Raw genomic sequence first — 25215 nt, 5'->3', positions numbered from 1 at the left:
ACAGATCCTATCTCAGTGAAGGTTGGAGTCAAACAAGTCTGTGGCATTGCACCAACCCTCTTTTCCATCTTCCGCGCTGCAATATTGCACCTCACCTCCAGTAATCTACCCACAAGTGTGGAGGTAATTGACAGAACAGATGGGAAACTGTTCAAGCTATGCCACCTTCAATGCAAAACCAATATCACTCCAACCTCAGTCATTGAGCTCCATGACGCTTGTGCATTGCTCACCAAGAAAGTGAGCTCCAGGTCAACTTGTTCTCCAAACCAAATGAGAAAATGAACCTTTCACTAAACACCTGGAAAAGTAAGTTCTTCTTCCAACCAGCTCACACAGCACAACACCTACCTCCCCTATTAAGATCAATGGTGAGATCCTGGAAAACATGGACCATTTTTCATATCTTGGAAGCCTCCTCTCGATGAAGGCAGACATTGATGACAAAATTCAGATGCTTCCAATGTACCAGCTCAGTCATCGGCTGATTGAGGAAAAGAGTATTTGAGGACCAGGATCTCAAACCAGACAAAGGTCATGGTTTACTGGGCAGCACTCCTATATCCTTTGGAGACGACAGCAGCCACCTCAAAATACTTGAGAAATACCATCTGTGTTGCCTTCACAACATACTCCAAATCCGATGCCAAGAAAGGCAGTCCAACAGCAATGTCTTCTCCCAAGCCACGATGCCCAGCATGGAGGCGCTAATCACTCAAACTAGATCCACTGTGGAGGACACTTCATTCATATGCCTAACACCAGACTTATGAACCATCTGCTCTACTCAGAACTCGGTCATGTCAGGACACTCCCAGGAGCAGAGCAGAAACACTTTAGGGATGTCCTCAAATCCTGGAAGAAATTCAAACAACCTCAGTGAATCATGGGATTCCCTGGCTTGTAACCAACCAAATGGAGAAGTTTCATTTGGGAAAGCACCAGACATATTGAGACACTTCATTGGGAACACACAGAGATGAAGTTGAGGCGTCGGAGCGAAAACACAAAACTCCAAATAACTCATCTTCCCAATCCTTCAAGCACAAACTGACCCACATGTTGCAGAGTCTGCAGATCGCATATTGGACCTGTCAGTCATCTCAGAACCCAACGAATTTAAGTGGAAGCAAGTCATTTGAGGGACTGCCAAAGAAGATGCTACCCCTGTCGAGCAGAGGTAGAGGCAGGCTGCTCAGATTCATGCTCTGACTGCTGAGATGCTTTTGTCAGACAACCTCTTGGGTTTTGGAGACCATAAAGGCCCCACCAAGGATGACTACACTTGCAGCAGTGAAAGGGAAGACTCAACCATTGGGAGACAAAGCACCACGTCAGCCATTGATTGTGGGTGTGAGAGAATGGGTGAAAAGTGTAAGCACTTATGTGAAGTCCCCACTTCGATGTCTCCTTTTGCCATCACCCCTCTCAAGCTCCAGTGCATTTCATTGCTGTCATTGTGTTGGAAAGCATTTTTGTGCATAGTAGTTTGACATTGTGAGATATCTGAAATCCTATTTAAAGTGGCAGATTTGTTGGTATACAAAGCATGCATGACTACAGTCAAGACATACATTGACTCATTTGATTGATATGTTTGACAATCCATGATGCTGACCTCTCTATCCATGCAAGGAGATATCATCTCAATGTCCTCCATCATCAAACCACACATGCCAGAGGAGGACTCTTCCATTCTCTCCACAATCACAGTGTGCTTGAAAGACCAGCCAACGTGTCGAAAATTTCTGCTGCTGCTCAATAATTGTCATTTTCATTGATAACCCCCAGTGTACAGCATCTGTGCCTAGCTAAGGAGAACTTGGAGGCAGCTGCATGCTCTGATAAGGACTCTACATTGCTGTCCCTGTCACTACCATCTGCTCTTGCTCACTTGTGAAATGTGAGTCATTAGGTAATGTCCCAACTATTTGTCTAAGTGGGCTCACCAAAGTGCGGTATCTGAGCTGATACATTGTATAACTAATTCTGTAATACCTTCAAAACCCTATATGGCCTCACCCCTCCCTAACTCTGTAATGTCCTCCAGTTCAACAACCTTTTGAGATAATTGCATTCCTCTAATTCTCACCCCCTTCAACATCCTTTATTTTAATCACTCCACCATTGATGGCCATGCCTTCAGCTACCAAGGCCCTAAACTTTAGAACGTCCTCGCTAAACCTTCCACCTCCCTACCTCTCGTTCCTCCTTTTGTCATCATTGGTTTCCCTTTGTAATCGAAGACAGCTGTTTCTAGCATGTATAGAGTCATCTGTTGTGTCTTCTAATGTGGCAGTGGGGTCTGATTGCAGACCTGCATGGCTTTCCACAGTACAGGCAAGAATTAATTATCTGATAATACTGTCTTTCTAGCTTGCCTTAGGTCCTTTTCTGCCTGTGTTCTTAGCTGTTCATAGGTAAAAACAGCATTACTTGAGATTGTTCCCCAGGTAGTTCTTTCTTGTGCATTTTTGTTTCTCATTCTGCCACATTTCCTGAGGTTCACTTTCAAGGAGTCTTTGAACCTTAATCTCAACCTACCTCACAGGCAGTGTCCAAGTTTGAGCGATGAATACTTCCTTAGGGATTTTATCATCAGTCATCAATCTCCACTCCACTTCATCTGAGCTGGACTCTGATGATGAGTGCTTCAGTTACAGATATTTCTGCTCTTTGGAGTACCTCAGTGTTGGACACTTTGTCCTCCTATTTGATCTCCATGATGTTCCAAATGCATCTCATGTGGATCCTATTGAACTGCTTAATATGCCTGGGGTAGGTAGTCCATGTCTCACAGGCATCTAGGAGGGAAGGTACCACCACAGCTTTGCACACAGCAGGTTTGATACCTTGTTTCCTCCATAGTCTCTTACGTAAATGAGCAAATATTGAGCTCAGTCTGGCAATTCTACTTGCCACCTTACTGTCAATGCAGACATTTCGGAGATTGTGCTTCAGAGATAGGTGAAGTTATCTACAACCTTCAAGGTTGTGTCATTGCTAGTTATGGTAGGTGGGGTATAATCAGAATTTGATGGTGGTTGGTGGAGTATCTCTACCTTCCTTAAGCTAGCCCATGGTCATCTGCCGCTTTTGAAAAACAGTTCATGATCCTTTGAAGGCCATGCTCACATTGTGATACAAGGGATATTGGTAAACAGCAATTCCCATATTATCAACTCTGATATATTAGTTGAGGATTTCAGTTATCTCAGGTTGAAGAGATTGTCATCCATTATGAATTGGATATATATTTCATCAACACTTTCATCAAATTCTCCAGAAAACATGGCAGCAAAGGATATACTGAAGAACTCAGGGACCATGATACATCCCTGCTTTACACCAATTGTTACATCAAAGGGGTCAGTGTATTCACCATAGTCAGCAACACCCTCGCCATTATTCCAGGCTGCTGCATCAGATTTACAGCTCTATCAGGACATCCAATTTTGGCTCAGACTTTCCACAAGGCCGTCTCAAAGGCCTTCATTAAGTCAACAAAGACATGGTAGAGTCCCATCTGTTATTTGTGGCATTTTTTTTGTATTTGCTGAAAGGTGAAGATCATGTTGCAAATGCCTCTGCCTTTCCTGAACCCACTTTGGCTTTCTGGCAGTACACCTTCTACTATGCAGCTTGCAAGTCTGAGGAGTTGAATTTTTGCTAGAATCTTGCCAGCTACCACAAGCAATGATATTCCCCTGTGGTTGTCACACACAGATTTTTGTCCTTTCCTTTGCATGAGTGAACAATCGTGGTATTCTTGAACTCCTAAAGAATGCCTTGTTGATCCCACAAACTTTGATATAATTGAGTGAATTTGATGGTTAGCTGGGGTCCCCCAGATTTGTAAATTTCTCCTGGGATCCCACCTGAGCCTGGAGGTGTCCTTGAGGGTCAGGACCTCCATAACAGATGGTTTACTGTGTGGGTTTTCACATTTAAGCCAGTCTAGAAGTTTGTCTATAATTACCCCATTAACAGTGGATGGGTGGTAGCTGCTTGTGCACAGCAATGGCCACACCCCGGTAACTGTGTCAGTTTCTTTATTAAGATATTCCTTAAAACCTATCTCCTTGACTGAGTTTTTGAACATCTGCCCAAATATATCTGTATGTGGCTCAGTGTCAAATTTTATTTTATAGTGCTCCTGTGAGGTGCGTTGGGACATCACATTACATTAAGGGCACTATATAAATGCAAGTTGTTGTTGCTGTCATTGCACCCTCAGAGATTCTGCTCCTCTGAGAAATCAGCAGCTATGTCTTTCACCAACTTCTGTTGGATGCATTAGGCCCGTTTGGAGATAAAAGACATGAGTTAGTACTGGCAAGGTAGGAATGTGTCACATCTTATCGTTATGAAGATGATATTTCATGAGTTGAAGTCAGTATAACTGAGTGCCATATGACATAGGGGTTGCTAATATTCAATTTTATCACCAGGTATCTGGGAGCTCTCCATCTCCAATGGCTAGAGACACCAAAACTCCACTGATCTCCAGCGCCTCTTCCTCGGCATTTGTGAACTGGGAAATGTGGAGGCCCACCTCCGCTTCTCTCTCTCATGTTCTGAGTTCTCTTCTGCAAAGAGTGAAAGAACATATCTATGGCTGAGTGTTATGGCATGTGTTCACCTGATGGATGGAGTGCCTTTGTTGAGGGTGACTATGAGGTAAATGCATAAACATGTGTGTGGCAGTGGTGGATGAGTAGATGGGAATTTGAAGAAGTACATAGAAAGAGAATGAGAGCATGTGCAAGATAACTGGGTGTGAGGAATGATGTGTCATACGTTTCATTAGGCGTTGTAAGGCAGCGTTGTGATAGGCACAGCAGGGTGTAGGTGAATGTGTAACTTTATTCACCTTTTCAGGTTAAGTCATTAGTGATCCCCGTACTGAATCCAAGAGTCTGGCACAATATTCTGATGTCCTTGCAGTTCACTTCCTTAACAACCGGTAGCCATGCCTTCTTGGTTTGATCTCTGCAGCTCCTTATAGCTCCCAGCATCACATCATGGCAGGTATCACTAAAATATGGCACAACCTTTCCTGTTTCACATCCAATATTCCTTGGTTCCAAACACCAACTCCTCCAAATTGCATCTTTGAATTGGCCCTTTAAATACTGAAGCTGGGATAACACTATGCAGTTCCTCATCATGCCCACTGCTGTGTATTGAAAGCCAAACTCAGAAATGCTAATGCAGAGGTTGAGTTAAAAAGCCACTGACACACAGACTGAATTTCCTTCCAGGTTTCTGCATTGCCAGAACCCTCCCCACCCTCCAACACACCCACACCCACAACATCCCAATGTATCTCCAAGTAAATTTTGTGGCTTCTGTCTCAGTAAAGACTCTTCAATCTGGTTGGTTAAAGAAACATACAGTTGCTTGCCCTGTTACACAGGTCCCAGCTCTTTTTAGGGTGCACCATGCTGTTTTGGCTTTCACACACATTCCAATTCAAAAGCCCAACACGTCTGGGCAAGAGTAGGTTTAATAAACAGCTAGCACTGTTCATTCACTGCTGACCGCAAATTCTCGTTGTTATAATTGACAAGTTTAAGATGTTATTGAAATATTTGTTCCGTGGCTTTTTCTTTAAAATCATGTCTTCAGATCCCTTTGCACTAAGATGAACAGATGGCTCATACCTCTCCTCTTACCAATCTTGCTCTTTCATTGACCAAGAATATGAGTGTGCATCATTGAATCATACTTTTGACATTGTTTCCCCTTCTGTGGTGAAGCACCTGACATTTTATTCATGTCACTTTTATATTACAGTACTACTATTACTTCAAATTGTATTAAAATCTGCTGGGGCTCAGACTCCAGCTACTGTGGAATTCATCCTGTTTACAGCTCCACGTCTTTAAAGCTGTTAATTTTCTTGCTGAATGTCTTTCTTGATGGCTGAGAAAGCTCCATTCGGGCTAACAATCTGTAAACTGCACTGCTGGCTTGTATGTGTGCCCTAAGCACTCAGGAATCACAAGGCTAGAGATAATGGCAGCCAGCACCATTATTGGTAATATTTTCATTCACCACCAGCAACACTTCTTCCATTCCTCTGAAGTGGACATTTTTGCTTCATCCTTTTATTCTAACCACACAGATTAAATCAGGACTGTGTGAGATCTGTGTTTAAATAAGATTTTATTAAAACACAGGAAGACACTGTAGACATCAATTACAGATGGCAAAAAAGTAATGGTCTCCACTGTTTTGCCCTGCAAGCATCTTATATACAAGTAATACATATTTAGCTCAAACCTAAAAACACAAGACTACAACATCACGATTGACAATCCAGGCTGAATAGCACAAAAACAAAATAAACACAATTTAAGTTCAATAAACTTCCCACATTGATATCTAAAATTTGGCAGGAACTTTTTTTTATTGCATACTTCAGATTGTGGTAAAGAATATTATTGAGCAATGTTGTCCAATCTCATACAAAAATTAAACTTTTTCTAGTAGGTGATATATTTTTAAAATGATCTGCTTTCTGGCTAACTTTATATGTGAATGTTAATTCTGACTTTTTTTCTAACCCTACCTTAAAGCATCAAGCTCAATGAGAACAACTTGCTTTGTTCAACTGAGCCTTGGTTTGATATTGATCCATAAGGAACCAGGTCTCATCTGTGGTCTGTGTTGAGTTGGCTAAACTCAATTGGATTTGCCACACTTCCTACTGCTGATCATAATCCAGGTGCCTCTCCTGGAAATAGCACACGAGGCTGGGTGAAAATATGTTTGACATCAACATCTTATTTTCTTTCAAGCCGAGCTTCAAGTTGAATATCCTCACCCTCATGAAGACTGACTACTTCCACCCTGTATAATTGTTTTCCTCTGCCACTCTCCTAATTCACCTGCTGCTGAAATCCTCACCATGCCTTTGTCATCTCCAAAATTGAGTTACAAAGCTCTTTGGCCAGGCTCCCATCCACCACTTCCATAAACTTAAGGTCATCTAAAACGCTGCTTTCCATGCCTTAATCTACACCAAGTTTCACTCACCCATCACCCCTGCACTTTTCTTCTTCACAACTCTTTTCTTCTCCGCCGATGCTGCCAGACCTGCTGAGTTTTTCCAGGTAATTCTGTTTTTGTTTTGGATTTCCAGCATCCGCAGTTTTTTTGTTTTTACCCCTGCACTTGATGACTCACATTGAATCCTGGTACCTCAATGCCTCCAATTTCATCCTCTTGTTTAATCCTTTCATGATCTTGCCCTTCCCATCTGATTAATCTCCTCAAAAAACAACCAATCTATGATCTCTTGTTTATCCTCCACTCCTTTTGTTCCACAAATGGTGACTGTGCCTTTGCCCATCTAGGCCCCATGTTCTAGACTTCCCTCCCTAAAGTTTTATGCCTCTCTTCTCCTTTAAGGCTTTCTTAAAACCGATGTGCTTGACAAAGCTTATTGACACCACTTCATAGATCTATTTATTTAGCTCTGTGAGATTACGCTTCTGTGGAGCACCTTAGGATGTTTTAAATGCATTAGGTTGCAATATTAATACAAGTTGTTATTGACTTTAACTTGAATCAGAGCTGAGAGATTGTATTCCTTCCTCTCCCAGCAGTGATCTTTGACTAAAGTGACCATCATAGAAATAGATCATTTTAATCTTTGTATGTGACTTTCCTCAAAACTTTGACATACAAAATAAACAACGTACAAAATGAAAGCAAGTAAAAAAATATATCATGGTCACTGGAAGAACCTGTAAGTAGAAATTTGAATTCTTAATTTTCTCTATTCATTTCTAAAAATCAATGTCCAAGTCCATTTAACTACAGAAGTATTAATTACATAAAACTTTGTGCTATATCAGTTTATGTTTGAACATTGGGGATTGTAGAACAAAGGATGTATGTGACCAAAGTTATTTTTACAATCTTAAAACATTAAAGGAGCAATTAAGGGATAGCAGCAAGCTGGTGTCTCAGCATGAGGATTGTGCCCATCTTCTATTCCCTCCCACAAGCACTGGCAGAAATGCACATACACTATAAGATTATGCTGCATTAGAAATTATGCAAATAAACAGACCCAAGAAAATTACAATCAGTTGGCACACCGTAAATCTGGCAAAGCTGCAAAAGTTCCTAGTCATTTTGGACTGAATTTCACTACAGTTCAAAGATTTACAGCTAGGTTTCTTTACCTTGTCCTGTGGATTGGCCTAGGCAAGTTATAAACACCCTGTGAGGGGATGCAAAGTAGAGAGAAAATAGTTGGGAGTGCCATATTATTACCAATTTGCTAGTTCCAAAAACTGCATGCAGTATAAACAGGCAGTATTTTGGAGTTGGCTGACACGAGGATATCAGATTGAAAATACATCCATTGTTTGATTTAATACTAAATGAGATTTTAGGTCACAGGATCCAGTCTGATGATTTTGATGCTGGACACAAAAATGATCAATGTGTTGCTTTAAAAGGTATCTAATTGCACTAAATCATTAAAAAGAACTGGAAACTGATCAACTGATATTCCAGATACATTTCTGAAGTACTTAAAGGCATAAATATTTTTGTGGGATTAAGCTCAATTCTTGTAATTTGGAAAAATGTAATATTTACAATGTGAAGGAAAATGCATGATACTAAATAACTGCTAGAATATGTTGAGCTCATTTTTAATTTCTTTTTATAGAAGAAAATTTCACTTAAACTGAAGCGCAAAATGATAAAGAAAACAGTAACTAATCACTTCGACATCACCCTACGCTGAATGGACTAAGAAGAAAGGACTGGCCTCTCTCAAGTAAATTGCTGTTACTTAAAACTTCACAATACAGTAACATATGGTGACCACAGAAATTTTGCTGTTTTATCAAACTTCTTGCAATTTTATCATAAACTAAACAGTTTGGAGCTTGATGATGGAAGGATGTTACATCTGATTTCTTGCATACAATATGCTTGTAATAGTTACAAATGGGTTTCAGTGATATGTTACAAAAAAGACAAGCGTATGGTCCAATAAAAATTAAGGTATGAATAGAGCACAGGCTACAAATGTCAGTGCCAGAAACATATTAGCAATCACTCCTGAAACATTTTTTCAAATCCATTCAACAGGGTATTATCAGGAACAAAGCCAATTTTGAATCTGCAATACAGTTAATATCCCATTTGTTTTGCTTTTTCTTTTCTCACATATGTGGTAACCTGTGAATAAATGAGATGGTCAAATGCTCTATTTACAAAGACAATCTGACAAGGACAAATATCTCTCAAAAATACTACTGAGAGGTTAAGAGGCTAAGAAGGCTCATCAAATTTATACTCCCAAATCTCTCCCATGATCCAATGTATGTAATAAGAACCATGTATCAGCAGGTGACAAAATTTAATTTCATTTTTTTTCCAGAGTTCTGGGCAATGTTACAGGAGGATGGGGGTGGGGGTTGCTTAGAAATTCATTGGAAACAGAAACAATGCATTAAGTCGACTGATATTCAATGCAGCCTTTCTGCATACAAAAGTGGGACAGCTGCTGCTTGCACAAGAGGTTTTTGACTAAGCCTCAGCTTGTGAGCAAGATAAATTATCCAACAGTTGAAATGGCACATCTACGGAAACAACTCGGGTTAATAAAGATTTCTCTAACGTCAATAAAACTTCAATACATTGCCAGTAACTGAGTAACATATATAAGTTGGTTAACAGCAGTATAACTAGCATATACTATTACAACATTTTTACAGTAAAGACAAAGTTAATAATTCTTTATGTTTCATGTCAAAAGACTGACAGTAAGTCTCCTTTCAAAAGATTTATTCCATTAATAACACATGAAGCACAGACTGAACCGATGTCAAAGTAGCAATATTTTATTAAAATTAAATTTTCATTGGTGTTGGATCAGTAAGGAAATTTTAAATAGTTTCATTTCTAGAACAGTTTAAATTTAGTCTCATATTTATGCTACTTTCATATAACTTTTGAGCTTGAAAATCCTGCTGAAGTCATGAATATCCAGTCATTGCACTTGCAGCTGTGAGGCACCTTAGAATCTATTAAAGAGTAATTGATCTTTCACTAATTTCAAGGAAAGCAACCACTATTAAATAAATGGTTATTTTTGAAGTTCTCCTTGAAACAAATTTTCACACTTACTTACCACTTGGAAACTCAGTTCTTTACTAGGGATAAATCATCAGATTTAGAATGTGTTTATCATTAAACTAACCTGCTCTTAAACTATGCTAATATATTGGACACTATTTGATTGCAGTAAAAAATTAATTTCTAATAAGTTATAAACTTGTGTATCAAAAAGATAATTAATATTTATGTAAAGATACAAATTAAACTGTGAAGACTTTGGCATTTGATCTAGTCACAAAATAGCTTTATTGTTAAATGATATCACATACGCATATCATAAGAAATATCAACGTTTATTTAGAAATATCTGCACAAATATCCTGGCAGAAACCCATGCAGAAATTATCCAAAATTTCACAACAGTAATTTCACTATGAAATTTGAATTTGTTTATCTTTTAAAGGCTACGCGTTATTTGGCAAACATTTATTACAAGATACAAACCGTGTATCTTAAGAGCTCAGAACACGTTGTCAGAAAATGGCAAATCTCTTTAAAGTTCACTGCTTTGCATTCTTGCGGCGATATCAAGAGGAATACTGCCCCCACTCTCGGGTTAACCTGCTCTTTAAATATTCTTGGAAAGGAGCACATTCGCAGTTTGCTTTGATAAAATAATGACGGTTCATCAATCCTCAACTGACATATCCAAAAATCAGTTGTTTTTTTTATATACCAACACTCTTCACTTTCGCCCCAGTTTCTTTGTCATTGACCATTGTGTTTTTTTTAAATTATTTTGCCTCAAACGCTATCAAGCTGCTGAAGGCACCGGGAGATGTGCCAACACCCAATGTGTGCCAAACACATGCCTAGACTACAAAACTTTGTGCTCGTCTAAAAAATATCAACTCAATAAACAGCATCGTGTTTTTCAAATAAAAAGGCAACAGACAATAATTTAAAAAGTTCAACTATCCAAATTAATTGGAAAGCGTGGCAAATTAGACAGCACTGGCACATGGAGGAGCACTGAGGGGCAGTTCTAGGGATAGTGGATCGGGTTCAGATCTAATCATTTGGGGAAGAGCAGGCAGAGGTTGGTGATGCACAGGTCACTCACGGTAGAAAATATACTCAGTGTAGCTGGTCCATATCTTGTCATCGGTCTGATCGTGAGCGAAGGCACAGGTCCCGGTGGAGTTACAGGACACCATGTGGAAGCCAGCCTCTGCCAACCTGTCAAACGCCTGCTCCAGGAAAGTAAACTTCAGGTAATAACGGGACGTGTAGCGCTCGGGTGGCCGGTCCGGATCCCTGCTCTCGTTCAGGGTCTCCCCGAATACCTCCTTGGCCAAAGCTGTCTTCCCGCACACCATGATCCTTGCTACCCTTCTGAACTTGGCGTCGGTCTGGCTGTCCCTGCCCAGTGTGTAGGAGCCCCGGTAACCGATGGTGATGAACCCCGCTCTCCTCTCGCTCCCGGTACCGCTGGCAGCCGCCGCGGCCGAGATGATGCTGCGGATTGCATCAGTGCTGGGCGATCCATCTTCGGTGTCACTGGGGCAGGCGTCGTCGTTAATGGAGTTCTGTTTACTGAGTTTGGGACTCAGCGTTTTGACCAGTTCGGGAAGTGCGAAGTACTCGGCCTCCCTCTGCAGTCGGCTCCTCTCGGGGAAGTGATCGGGTAGCACCAGCTGCTGGTCCCGCATGTAATCCAAAATGTAGCGGAACAGAAAGCCGTCGCGGTCGATGAAGAAACGCCCCTTCCCATCTCTCGCCAGCCCTAAACCGTTTTTCCGCCCGAACATTTGAGATAGGAGGGAGTCGGGCACACTCAGCAGGGTGGAGTAGCGGGTGATGTACACCTGGCCGCCGACATTCAGCTCGACAATCTCAGGGAAAGGTGTCTCCTCGCTGCCCATGATGGAGTTCGGGGTATCTGCCAGAGCCATTGCCGTGCGCTTTAGTGCTGAAATAACGCGCTACCCACCCCCTCGTGCTACCTCTGCCCGCACTCGCGAGCTCCTCGTGCTCTCTCCCTCCTCGATCTGCCTCTCAGTGAACTTTGAACAGAACAACAGCGCGTGCAGCGCAAGAGTCATTGGAGCCCGTGACGTCAGGGGTTGGGCGGGACATCGGTGGGCAAACTAATCAATTTGAAGCCGCGCGTGAATACCATTCCCGGGAGCTAAGCCCTTGCGTTGCTGCCAATGCGATTGTCACCTGCATTCATTAGAACCGCCAACCAAATGTGTCTTCCTCTACTTAGCACAATTTTCGTTTGCAAAATGTAAAAACAAAATACCGCAACTATTGGAAATCTGAAATAAAAAGAGAAAATGTTGGAAATACTCATAAAGTCTGCAGCAACTCTGGAGTGTTCAGCGGACCTGAAAAGTTAACTTATTTTCTGTAATTCGTTTTAGTGTGCTTCATTATCAGGCTGCTCCATATCTTTGGCGCTACAATCGGTTTCACTTTTTGATCACAAAGCTCACACTAATATTGACAATTTTTGCAAACACCTTGGTACTTGGTAGTCTTCCGCTAGGGAATTTTCAAAGGAAATGCACAATGAGTGCACTCTATGATCATATTAATTTTTAAAAATAACAGATTTTCCTTATATGCATCCTTAGAGGACAGGACATTAAGATTTGTGGAAGATTGTTCCAGTCATTAATTGTTCTTGGAAAAAAAGCGGGGGTGAGGGCAGGGTGGGTGGTGTAAAGAATTCTTCGATGTCGGTTGGACTGAATATAATGCTTAGAAGTATTTAATTGTTCATTCAAAATTTTCTAGAAGCATGTCAACCTGTGGGCTTTTCTTTGGTTCTGGAGACTGTTCTTGTAAGAATGCCCTCATACTACAGATTTGTACGCAGGTACTCTGATTCCTTCCTTGAAGGCGATTTCTGAAACTGCAAGCTTAGAACTTCAGCCTTCTCGTTGTCATCCAATAGGAACTTATCCCCTACATGCTGAATTGATATTCCAGTAGTTTCTTTTTGATTTAACAGACCTTCAATATTCCCTGGGGTTTTCTGTCCTGGCTAACCAATTTTGTTTTTACACTTGGCGCATCAAATCTCCTTGCTGAACACAGTTTGACACTGTTCGAACTTACTGCAGACTTCCTCCCTCTTTGAAGAATCGTCATTCCACCAAGAATGAGCATGGATAATTTGTTTCTCTTTGCAGTCTTTCTTTATGAGATAGCCTGTAAACCATAGAGTACTCCTCCATCCAGAGTAGATTTTGTGAGGAACATGATGAAATACACATTCGGCAAAAGCCTTCCAGTTCTTGTCCACTGAGTTGGTCTCAGGAGAGGTGTTGAAAAACTGTTTTGACATCTGTGCAGCTTGGCTCTTAAAGGCATCATTACTGATACCCTGTCACTGCAGCACTTCCTTGGTAGTTTTCGGAGCAGTGGTGACGTAAAGCAATATTCACCCAAAACTACTGAGTGACCATTAATCCCGGAATGGGGCCTGACAGATCTCAGCAAAGCAGGATGTGTAACAAGAAGATCCAATATATGCTCAGTTCCATTGGTGTGCCTCCTAGTAGTAAAGTTGAGGATCTGCATTAACAAGTGGTCATTTACTATACTTATTAACTTTTCCTGAAGTGAATTTGTTGCACATTGGGGACCGTCTTGATTCCAAGAAAGATTGGGACCATTAAAATCCCCATTTAATATGATGGATGCAGATGATTTATAAAGTGTTGTTAGACTAGCATCTAAGTCATTTAGAGAATCCTTGGATTGCTGGGTTTCCAATAATATGCTCCAACAAAATCATCTCCCCCCTTGGAGGGTCAATTCTCACCATACTAATTTCTCATCTGTTGAAGATGAATCATGTCTTGCGAGACTGGAAATAAAGTTCTTGATTACGATAAAGACTCCTCTGTCTTTAGTAGATCTATCTTTATATTATACTGTGAAATCTTCTGGAAATATTTCTGCAGTGTGAACGTTTTCATCAAGTTTGGATTCAGTTCCTATAGTTATGGACAGGAGGGGGGTTTCATTTACACAGTGGTAGGGAAAAGGAATTTGCTGTGAAAGTTATTTGTGTTTTAAAATTTGTTTCAGCCACCAGGTTTTCATGTTAGCTTCCAATGGCTTTTTTATATCAAATTATATTTGGCTCAGCTCTTAACTTGGGCTCTGGTCAAATTCAAACTGAGTTCAATTCGGACTTGAGCTCCCAATTTCTGTTATGGACAGAAGGGGGTTTAACTTAAGCAGCCCTGATTTCTCCGCTCACCATCCGTCTTTAAACAGAAAGGTGTTTTTTATTTTTGATTTCTCCTTCTTGTGCAGTGGCGTTTTTCCCAACCCCTCAGTTTTGGTGTGCTACAATTCTCTATTATTAGCCCCACAACAAACTTGAGATAGGATGAACTAAAAGTGTTAATTTATTTGCACACACTTAAATGCAAGAAGAAGGTCACAGCATGGCCTCCTTTTCATTTACACAATAAAGGTGGGATAGAGAACAGAAAGAGGTACAGGGCAAAGACCACAGACAAAATAAGAATTATTGTTTCATGTGAGTCCAGAGTCCAGAATCAAAGCCCCATGGTGTATATTCTTTTACAGAGTTGGCAAACTGAAGACAGATGCTGGATAATCCACTTTTCCAGTAGAGATGACTTCCACGATGGGATAGGCACATAGAGATGATTTAGTCTTTTAGGCGCTGGTACAGAAGTTCAGAAGTTTCAGTAGAAACAATATGGATGGAGGAAAAGACGGGAACAGGCAATTTGCTATTTCAACCTGGACAGAGCTCTGGTTCTACTCCTGCTTGGCTGATGGAAGATGGCAGACTGTCTTTGCAGTTCCACAAAGCAGGATAACTGGTTTTCCCAGCTAGTGGCAGGAGGAGGAAGGAGGTGTCATGTTGTATGACTCCCACTTCTCCACTTCAGTTTGGATGACGGTTATATATTCCTTTGTCTAGATCCTTAAGATGGATTAATGTTTCAACCATTAATAATTTCAAAGGTGATTTCAGGGTCCTTTGTCCTCTCAGACAGGTAGTCTCCATTGGCTGGGTCTGGCCTTAGAAATGTTAATGGCCTTTGTACATTTCCTTAGGAATTTGGTCTCTCCAAGCACAGGGTTGTTAGCACCTCCTCAGGGATAATGAGATTGTAGCTGTTCTGAATGCCAGGAAGTTCCTAGTGTTTGAGTCATAGTCAGCAATGACTTCAGTCATTGCAAAGCCTTTGTCCAGTTTTAAAGATTTTACATAATTAGCCATGCTGATATATTAAATAATAAAAGTATAGAGTGAGGCCTTAGCTCGGGGACATTATAATAACATCAAGTTTTTTCCTAGCTGATGAGTAACTCCAATTGAGCTACTTTCCCTCTAATACCATTACAATTTATATTTACAATCGTGATAGAGTTTAACTTAGAGCTATTTTGAAGAGTAGCTTTGAATTTCCTGTTCTTTGGTTTTTGACTTGGCTAGTATTGGAAAATTGCTGGCCTTGGGCAGGTCTGGTGACCATCTATCTTCTGATCCTGTCCGTTTGAATCTTAGTGGAGTAACTTGTATTTCCTGCTGCCTCTGTTGTTTCACTTTGAATCAACTTACATTCACCCACCAGTCCTCTGTTAATTTCAAATTCACTGTTGTAACCTTCCGTCACTCCTACTATGTAGTTTTTATAGTTGTTTTTACCTTCTACAACTGCAAAGCCCCACATCTAAATGAAACATCTCCAGATATTTATTTATTGTGTTTTGGAATTGGCATGACTTGTGTATGAAGTTAAAGAAATGACTCCTACCTTCACTGATTTATAATGATAATTTAGTTTTCAAAATGTCCATTGAAAATAACACTCCATGCCTTATTGGGAGCTGACGTACTGTGGTTGAAATGAAGATAATTTGCAATCACTACCCAGTATGAAATACAAAATGCAAAATAAAATACAAATTCAAATACCCACAGACGAATTCTGTGTTGCTGTAGGCAATCAATCTGCATTGCTAAGTGAATACCAATAGTGTTTATGGAACTATAAAAAAGTGCCCAATTTTTCCACATGTTTAGTTGAATAATATAGGGTCAGCAAAGTTAATATTTTAATTCAGCTGTTGCATTATTTATACTTAAAACATAATGAACCATAAGAAAACAGTTCAGTAACAGTACATGTTATGCAACAGTATTTGAATGATACAATGATTGCAGTTGTTTGGGCTTTGTTTGTTCCATATAAAATCCACACAGCCATTCTCTTTAAGTATGACTCATCTTTATTTCATTTAAGAAACATATAGTAAAACGTGTCCTTTCAGATTGTTTGTGGTATTCCAGGTTAGAGTATGGAACTCCCAATTATTCTGTCCTAAGATCTTATACTTTATTTGCTGTATAACACAATGCAACATTTTCAAAATAGATATAGATAGGATCATTTGTTTCAATTCCTCTATTTAAATATTTTGTAATTTCCTTTCAAACCGTCATTGCTTTCTGTGTTCATTTCAGCCACAATATCTAAGCTCCCAATAAGACATGGGGTGATATTTTCAGCTGACATTTTTTAAAACTAAACTATTACAAAGTAATATAAGTGGTTTATTTTTCCTTTAATGTCACACACTATTAGTGAAGTTGTGCCAGTTCAAAAACCGCTTTTTTCTCTCTACAATATCCAAGTGATATGTTATATCTTTTGTTTAATTAACTTGGATTTTTACTAGAAGGATGACAATCAAGAAATACAAGTAAACCATATCACAGTTAAATGAAACAGTGCAACTACTGTGATTTGTTAAAACAATGACTTTGTACTGTTTAATTACAGTGAAGACAATTATAGAAAATGTGCTCTTAACAACCAGATGTGTTTTTGAGGTTTTTTGTAAGGTATCAATTTTATCAATGGCTTGGAGACAATCCAGCAGGGTTTCCTTCAGCTAAGACCAAAATAAATTTAGGAGTATTCTTGTACAATCGTAGGTTTCCAAGGACCAATTGGCTTTTGAATGCTCTGTAATGTAATTTGAACAAGAACTGCTTTTTCCTTAATAATGTCATGGAAGCAGCAGCAAAGGAAAGGAGACCTATTTTAGGATTGCTACCAAGAAAGTTGACATAGAGAAAATGCCTGGAAGAGTGTAGCATCCTTCAATGAGAAAAGGGAAGTGCCTTGAACAAGAATATTCTCTTACATGGCCTTTCCATTTTAAGAAATCATAAATCACTGTCAAGCTGATTCATCTAACAAAACCTGCTTTCGATCACTGCCTCACACCAACCTTTCTGTTGCCAAAAAGGAAATCCCCGAGATTGAATTGTGTGAAATAATACATTTCAGTATGTTTCACAGTAGTAACATATTTCCAGATTAATTATCCACTTTACTGTCATAGCTTATTGCATTATCAAACTCTCCGAACCTCTTGAGATATCACCATTCTCCTTAGTCCATGTTGATAACTTTATATTTGACTTAGCCCAAAATAGTATTTACAGCTTTAGTTTTTCACATTTTTTAAACTTTCTTTCCTTATTATTCATATGTTACTTAGAATGCTTGTCTTTCTCTTCATTTCTTAGATATAGTTAAGAGTAGGATTTTAATTCTATAACTGAGTGGTCAGCTGTAGAAGAATGTATTTGATCAGGAAGATTAAATATAGAAAATATTGTCGCTTTAACATTTTACTTCCAACTGCAACTCATATTATAAATGAGACCAATATAGTGTTAACATCTTGTTAGAAACTTAAAAATGCATTTTAATTACAAAAATACATTTCCAACCATGCTTATCTTAATAGAACAGATAAGGGTGCCATATATAGTGGGAACACAGTTTCTCTTTGGCCAGCAAAAAAGTGAATATGTCATGAAGATGTCCCAAAACCTTTTACAGCCAATGGATTACTTATTGTAATATAGTCATTGTTATTATTTAGATAAATGAGACAGCAACTTTCTGGCACAGCAAGGTCCCACAAAGAAAATGAGATAAATAGCCAGTTAAATTTGCCCTTTCTCAAGGTTCAGTTGAGGGATAAATGTGGGCAAGGGAGAAAAAAATGCCTTCTTCCATTGGATCATACAATAATTTACTCCAGAATGTTAATAGCACAGTTCAGAATAATTAAAATATATGTTAAGTTTAGTAGAAAGATACATTGCATGTAAATTTTGCAGTTAGTGTGAACATCAAATGCACTGATTTTCATTCTATAGATGAAATTGGTTAGAATCAATAGCATGAATTGAAGGATTTTCAAACATCCTGAATGCAAACTTAAGGGACTATAGTCTGAAATTGCCATTAATGCAATGCAGTACTTGTTACTAATATTTTAACAAATTGTTAATACAGTGACCTCTAGTGGTAGTACATTGTAAATCATCTTCATAGAAATAGTGTCATAGGGCTGAATGCCAAGCTGTCAGTCCCCGGCAAGAGGGTAGGGAGCTGTGGTTTGAGATGACATGGAGGGAGGGCAACTGGGGTTGGGGTTGCGGGGGGAGGAGGAGGGCCTATTTTCCCATACAGGTAAACCTGTCAGGCTGGGCACTTGGTGTGGGCCTGTCCAGCTGCCGATTAAATCCCGGCAGGGGCCATGGTGGGATGCAGCCCTTAAGTGGCACTAATTGCCCACATAAAGCCTCAATTATCCCAATGGTGGGTGGGTCACTTAACGCCACCCCCACAGCTGTTATAACTGCTGTAGGTGCAGGGTGGGCAGGTAGTTGGTGGGCAAGCCACCCAATGGATTTATCAAGCCCCTTCACCTTCACAAAATCCAGACCATAGAGTAGCTTATGGCACAGAAGGAGGCCACTCAATCCATCGAGTCAATGGCGGCCCCCTGTGGAGCAATCCAGTCTGTCCCATTCCCTTTGCTCAATCTCCATAACCCTGCAAGTTTATTTCCTTCAAGTTTCCATCCAATTTCCTTTTGAAATTACAGAATCGATTGTTGCCATTTCCACCGCCTTCATTTTTTTATTCATTTACAGGATACTGGCATCACTGGTTAGGCCAGCATTTATTGCCCATCCTAATTGCCCTTGAGAAGGTGGTAGTGAGCTGCCTCCTTGAACTGCTGCAGTCCCTGTGGTGTAACTACACCTACATTGCTGTTAAGGAGGGAGTTCCAGGATTTTGACCCAATGACTGAAGGAACGGCAAAATATTTCCAAATGAGGATGGTGAGTAGTTTGGACTGGAACTTCTAGGTGGTGGTGGTTCCATCTATCTGCTGCCCTTGTCCTTCTAGATGGTAGCAGTTGTGGGCTTGGAAGGTACTGCCTAAGGAGCCTTGATAAGTTCCTGCAGTGCATCTTGTAGATGGTACACACTGCTGCCACTGCTCCTCGGTGATGGAGGGAGTGAATATTTGTGGAAGAGATGCCAATCAAGTGGGCTGCTTTGTCCTGAATGTTGTCAAGCTTCTTGAGTGTTGTTGGAGCTGCACTCATCCAGGTAAGTGGAGATTATTCCATCACACTCCTGACTTGTGCCTTGTAGATGGTGGACAGGCTTTGGGGTGTCAGGAGTCGAGTTAATTGCAGCAGGATTCCTAGCCTCTGACCTGCTTTTGCAGCCACAATATTTATATGGTTAGTTCAGTTCAGTTTATGGTTAATGGTAAGCCCCAGGATGTTGATATTGAGGGATTCAGCGATGGTAATGCCATTGAATGTCAAAGGGCAATGGTTAGATTTTCTCCTTTTGGAGATGGTCATTGCCTGGCACTTGTGAGGCACAAATGTTATTTTCCACTTGTCAGCCCAAGCCCAGATATTGTCCAGGTCTTGCTGCATTTGGACACGGACTGCTTTGGTATCTGTGGAGTCGCAAATGTTGCTGGACATTATGCAACCGCAGGCAGCAAGTTCCAGGTAATTTCCACTCTCTGCATAAAAAGTTCTTTCCCACATCCTCCCTGCATCTTTTATCCAAACCTTAAATCTGTGTCCTCCAGTCCTTGCACTGTCAATGAATGGGAACAGCTTTTCCTTGTCGACCTTATCTAAACCTGTTATAATCTCCTCTCAATCTCCTTTGTTCCAAGGAGAACAACCCCAGCTTTTCCAACCTAACCTTGTAACTAATATTCTGCATCTCTGGAACCATTCTGGTAAATCTCTTCAGCACCCTCTCAAGGGCCCACACGTCCTTCCTAAAGTGTGCTGAGCAGAACTGGATGCAATACTCCAGTTGCGTCCGAATCAGAGCTTTATTAAGTTTCAACATAAATTCCCTGCATTTCTACTTAATGTTTCTACTTATGAAGCACAAGATCTCATTTGCTTTGCTAACCAGACTTATGGGCTGAATTATATAGGTCCCAGCCCCCCCTCCCTCCCTCCCTCCGCCCCCCCCCCCACCACCCCCGCCAGGAGAAGAACAGCAGCCCTGCAGTCATTTAATTGTCCATTAATAGGCTGGAGGCAGGATTTCTGCCTCTTGTGGACAGGAAATCTCATCTCAGAGAGCTGTCAGCCAATCAGAGGCTAGAAGCTCTGGATGTACTGGTAGCGCCAGCAGGAGTGGTAGCCACTGCTGGTAGTGCACTTGGGCAAAGAGGAGGTGAACTGCGATGGATTGGAACTTTCTAAGTGTTCTAAGGGGTTGACGAGGGGGATGTTGGTGAAGGAGGTGTGGCTGAGGTTTCAGAAGCCATGGAAGGAGGGCAATCTCAGGGGTTACACTTTGAGGGGGAGGGGGTTGCATTCCAATAAGACCAGGTGGCTAGGTAAGGTGTGATACCACACCGCCCCCCCCCAACCCATGACCAACCTGTGCAGAGAAATCTGCCAGGCTGCTGGCATGGACCTCTCTCTCTCTCTGCCAGTTAAATGCCGGTAGCTCTGGGATGAGGCCCTTAACTGACATTAATGCCCCACTTAAGGACTTCAGCTGACTCCCTGTAGGGTGAGCCACCCGACGCCACCACCGCCCTTGGTATAATTGCAGTGGAGGCAAAGGTAGGCACACAGGCAACGCGTAGATCACCCACCGAATTTATTATGCCCCCTGCCATAAAACCAGCTGGCAGGGGAGTGTAAAATTTAGCCCTATGACTCTAATATATGTCCTGCCCCCTTCAAAGATTGATGCATATGCAACCCCATGTCCTTTTGTTCATGCACGGTCTTTCTATTGCGCCAATAAGTCTATCCCTTCTGCCAAAATGCATCACTTCACACTTCTGCTGTCTTTAAAAGTTGCTGATTGTGGCACTGATTGTGGCGCAGGTGACAAGAATGCAGGTGCTAGTGTCATATTTAAAATGCTGCCTGCCTGCATGTACAGCTACCTTGGAAAATAGAAGCAGGAATAGGCCATTCGGCCCTTTGAGTCTGCTCTGCCATTCAATATGATCATGGCTGATCCTCTATCTCAAACCATACTCCTACTCCCTCTCCATACCCCTTGATGCCTTTGGAGTCCAGAAATATATCTATTGCCTTCTTAAATATATTCAGTGACTTGGCCTCCACAACCTTCTGTGGTAGAGAATTCCACAGGCTCACCACCATTTGAGTGAGGAAGTTTCTCCTCATCTCAGTCCTAAATGGCCAATCCCATATCTTGAGACTGTCACCCCTTGTACTAGACCCTCCAGCCAGAGGAAGCATCATCCATGCACCCAGTGTGTCCCTCCCTGTCAGAATTTTATACGTTTCAATCAGATTCCATCTCATTCTTTGAAACTCCAGTGAATACAGGCCTAATCAACCCAATCCTTCCTCATGCTACACTCCTGCCATCCCAGGAATCAGTCTGGTGAACCTCCGCTGCACTCCCACTATAGCAAGTACATCCTTTCTTAGGTAAGGAGACCAAAACTGCACACAATACTCCAGGGGTGGTCTCACCAAGACCCTGTACAAATGCAGTAAGACATTCTTGCTCCTGTGCTCAAGTCCTCTTGCAATGAAGGCCAACATATCATTTGCCTTCTTAACTGCATGCTGCACCTTCATGCTTGCTTTCAATGATTGGTGTACAAGGTCACCCTGATCCCTTTATACATCAACATTTCCCAATCTATTACCATTCTCTTTTACTTACTGAAGTGGATAACTTCACACTTATCCACGTTATACTGCATCTGCCATGTATTTACCCACTCATGCAACCTGGCTAAATCACCTTGAAACCTCTTAATATGCTCCTCACTGCTACCATTCCCACCAAGTTCCGTGTCCATCAGAAAACTTGGAAATATTACATTTGGTTCCCTCATCCAAATCATTGATATATATAGTGAATAGCTGGGGCTCAAGCACTGGTCCCTACGGTACCCCACTAGTCACCACCTGCAACTCTGAAAAAGACCCATTTATTTCTCCACTCTGTTTCCTGTCTGCTAACCAATTCTCAATCCATGCCAATATATTACCCCTAATCCCATGTGCTTTAACTTTACACACTAACCTCTTATTTGGGACTTATCAAAACCTTTCTGAAAATCCAAATACACCACATCCAGTGGTTCTCTGTTATCTATTCTGCTAGTTACATCCTCAAAAAACTCACGTAGGTTTGTCAAACATTATTTCCCTTTCATAAATCCATGTTAACTTTGTCTAATCCTGTTGATATTTTCTAAGTGTCCTAATATCACAATCTTTATAGTAGACTCTAGCATTTTCCCTACTACTGATGTTAGGCTAACCGGTCTGTAATTTGCTGTTTTCTCCCTCCCTTTTTTAAATAGTGGGTTACATTTGCCACCCATCAATCTGCCGAGACTGTTCTGGAATCCACAGAATTTTGGATGACAACCAATGCATCCACCAGTTCCACAGCCACCTCCTTTAGTATCCTGGAATGCAGATTATCAGGCCCTGGGGGTTTATAAGCTTACAGTCCCATTAATTTCTCCAGCACTATTGTTTTAGTAATACTAATTTCCTTCAATTCTTCCTTCTCACTAGACCCTTGGTTTTCTGGCATTTCTGGGAAGTTATTTGTGTCTTCCTCTGTGAAGACAGAACTAAAGTAGTTGTTTAATTGCTCTGCCATTTCCTTTTCTCTATTATAAATTCTCCTGTTTCGGACTGTAAGGGGCCTACATTTGTCTTCACTAATCTTTTTCTTCTTACATAATTATAAAAGCTTTTACAGTCCACTTTTATGTTCCTTGCGAGTTTATTCTCATACTCTATTTTTCCCCTCTTAATCAATCTCTTGGTCCTCCTTTGCTGAATTCTAAACTGCTCCCAATCTTCAGGCTTGCTACTTTTTCTAGCAACTTTATATGACTCCTCTTTGGATCTAATATTATCCTTAATTTCTTTAGTTAGCCATGGGGGGGCTGCTTTTCCTGTTGTGTCTTTGTGCCAGAAAGGTATGTGTAACGGTTGCAATGCATACATTCATTCCTAAAATATTAGCCATTGCCTATCCACCATCATGCCTTTTGATGAAGTTTCCCAATCTATCTTAGCCACTCACACCTCATATCTTCGTAGCTTCCTTTGTTTAGATTTAGGCCCCTAGTTTCAGATTGCACTATTTCATTTTGCATCCTAATAAAGAATTCTATCAAGTTATGATCACTGTTCCCTGAAGGACCCTGCACAAGAAGATTATTAGTTAACCTCTTCTTATTGCACAATACCAAAACTAGGATAGCCTGTTCCCTAGTTAGTTCCTCAACATACTGGTCTAAAAAAATGTTGTACACAGGCCAGGAATTCATGTTATTATTGCTAATTTGGTTTGCCCAGTCTATATGTAGATTAAAATCACCCATGATTACTGTAGCACCCTTGTTATATGCATCTCTAATTTCCTGTTTGATGTCATCCCCTACCTTATCACTACTGTTTGGAGGCCTATAGACAACTGCCACTAATGTTTTCTGCCCCTTGTTGCTTCTTAGCTCCAGTCAGGCTGATTTTACATCTAGATTTTCTTACCCAATATCCCTTTTCACTATTGCACTAATTTCATCAAAACTAACAGTGCCATGTCACTTCCTTTTCCTTTTCATCTGTCCTTCCTAAATATTGAGTATCCTTGCATATTCAATTCCCAGCCTTGGTCACCTTGCAGACGTATCTCAGTAATTACAATCACATCGTACCCGTTTACATCAATTTGCGCTGTTAATTTATCTACCTTATTGTGAATGCTCTGTGCATTCAGATACCTGCCTTTAGACTTGTCTTTTTTAACAGTTTTACACATCATTTTTGTATTATGGCCCTATTTGCTGCTAGCCCTTGTTTACTGTGCCTTCCACTTTTGATTTTTACTTCTCTGTCATTTATTCCTATCTTTGTTTCCCACTCTTTTGTCTCCCTGTTCAGGTTCCCATCCCCCTCCAGTGTGGTTTAAACCCTCCCCCACAGTACTAGTAAGTACTCCTGTGATGATATTGCTCCCTGAGGGGGAGCAACCCATCCAGCTTGTACAGGTCCCATCTTCTCCAGAATCGATCCCAATGCCTCAGGAATCTAAATCCCTCGCTCTTACACCATCTCTCCAGCTACGCATTCATCTGGTCTATTCTCCTATTCCTGATCTCGCTAGATGAGCACTGGGAGTAATCCTAAGATTACTGCCTTTGAGGTCCTGCTTTTTAATTTAGTTCCTAGCTCCCGTTATTCTGCTTTCAGGACCTCATCTCTCTTTTTACCTAAGTCATTGGTACCAATATGGACCACGACCTCTGACTGTTCACCCTCCCCCTTCAGAATGTCCTGCAGCCGCTCAGTGACATCCCTGACCCTGGCACCAGGGAGACAAAGTACCACCCTGGTGTCACATCTGTGACCACAGAAACATCTATCTATTCCCCTTATGGTAGAATTCCCTATCACTATTGCTCTCCCACTCTTTTTTTTTCCCACCCTGTGCAGCTGAGCCACTCGCAGTGCCATGGACTTGGCTCTTGCTGCATTCCCCAAAGAAACCAGCTCCCTCAGCAGTATCCAAAATGGAAAATCTGTTAAAGAGGGAGATAGACCCAGGGGGCTCCTGCACTTCCTGCCTAGTTCGGAGTGCAACTGGACTCCCCTCCACTTCTGCTGGATTCCCACCTAATTCTGCTGCTGCCTGACCCCCAACCACACACTTGTGCTGC

General features: G+C 41.1%; 1 protein-coding gene across 1 annotated transcript; it reads right to left on the bottom strand.

The window, feature by feature from the left end:
* Positions 1–6869: 6869 nt before the first annotated feature.
* kctd12b (potassium channel tetramerisation domain containing 12b) lies at positions 6870–12147 on the bottom strand. Its single transcript, XM_041196258.1, has one exon. The coding sequence runs from the start codon at positions 12048–12050 to the stop codon at positions 11211–11213; it is 840 nt and encodes a 279-aa protein (XP_041052192.1). The 5' UTR covers positions 12051–12147; the 3' UTR covers positions 6870–11210.
* Positions 12148–25215: the final 13068 nt, after the last annotated feature.

This window comes from Carcharodon carcharias, chromosome 9, assembly GCF_017639515.1.
Source record: "Carcharodon carcharias isolate sCarCar2 chromosome 9, sCarCar2.pri, whole genome shotgun sequence".
Lineage (NCBI taxonomy): Eukaryota > Metazoa > Chordata > Chondrichthyes > Lamniformes > Lamnidae > Carcharodon > Carcharodon carcharias.
Note: the sequence above shows the minus strand (reverse complement) of the source record. Positions and strands in the feature narration are given on the sequence as shown.

Excerpts from the sequence above, each read along its gene's own strand:
- kctd12b (XM_041196258.1), bottom strand. The coding sequence starts at position 12,050 with ATGGCTCTGGCAGATACCCCGAACTCCATCATGGGCAGCGAGGAGACA.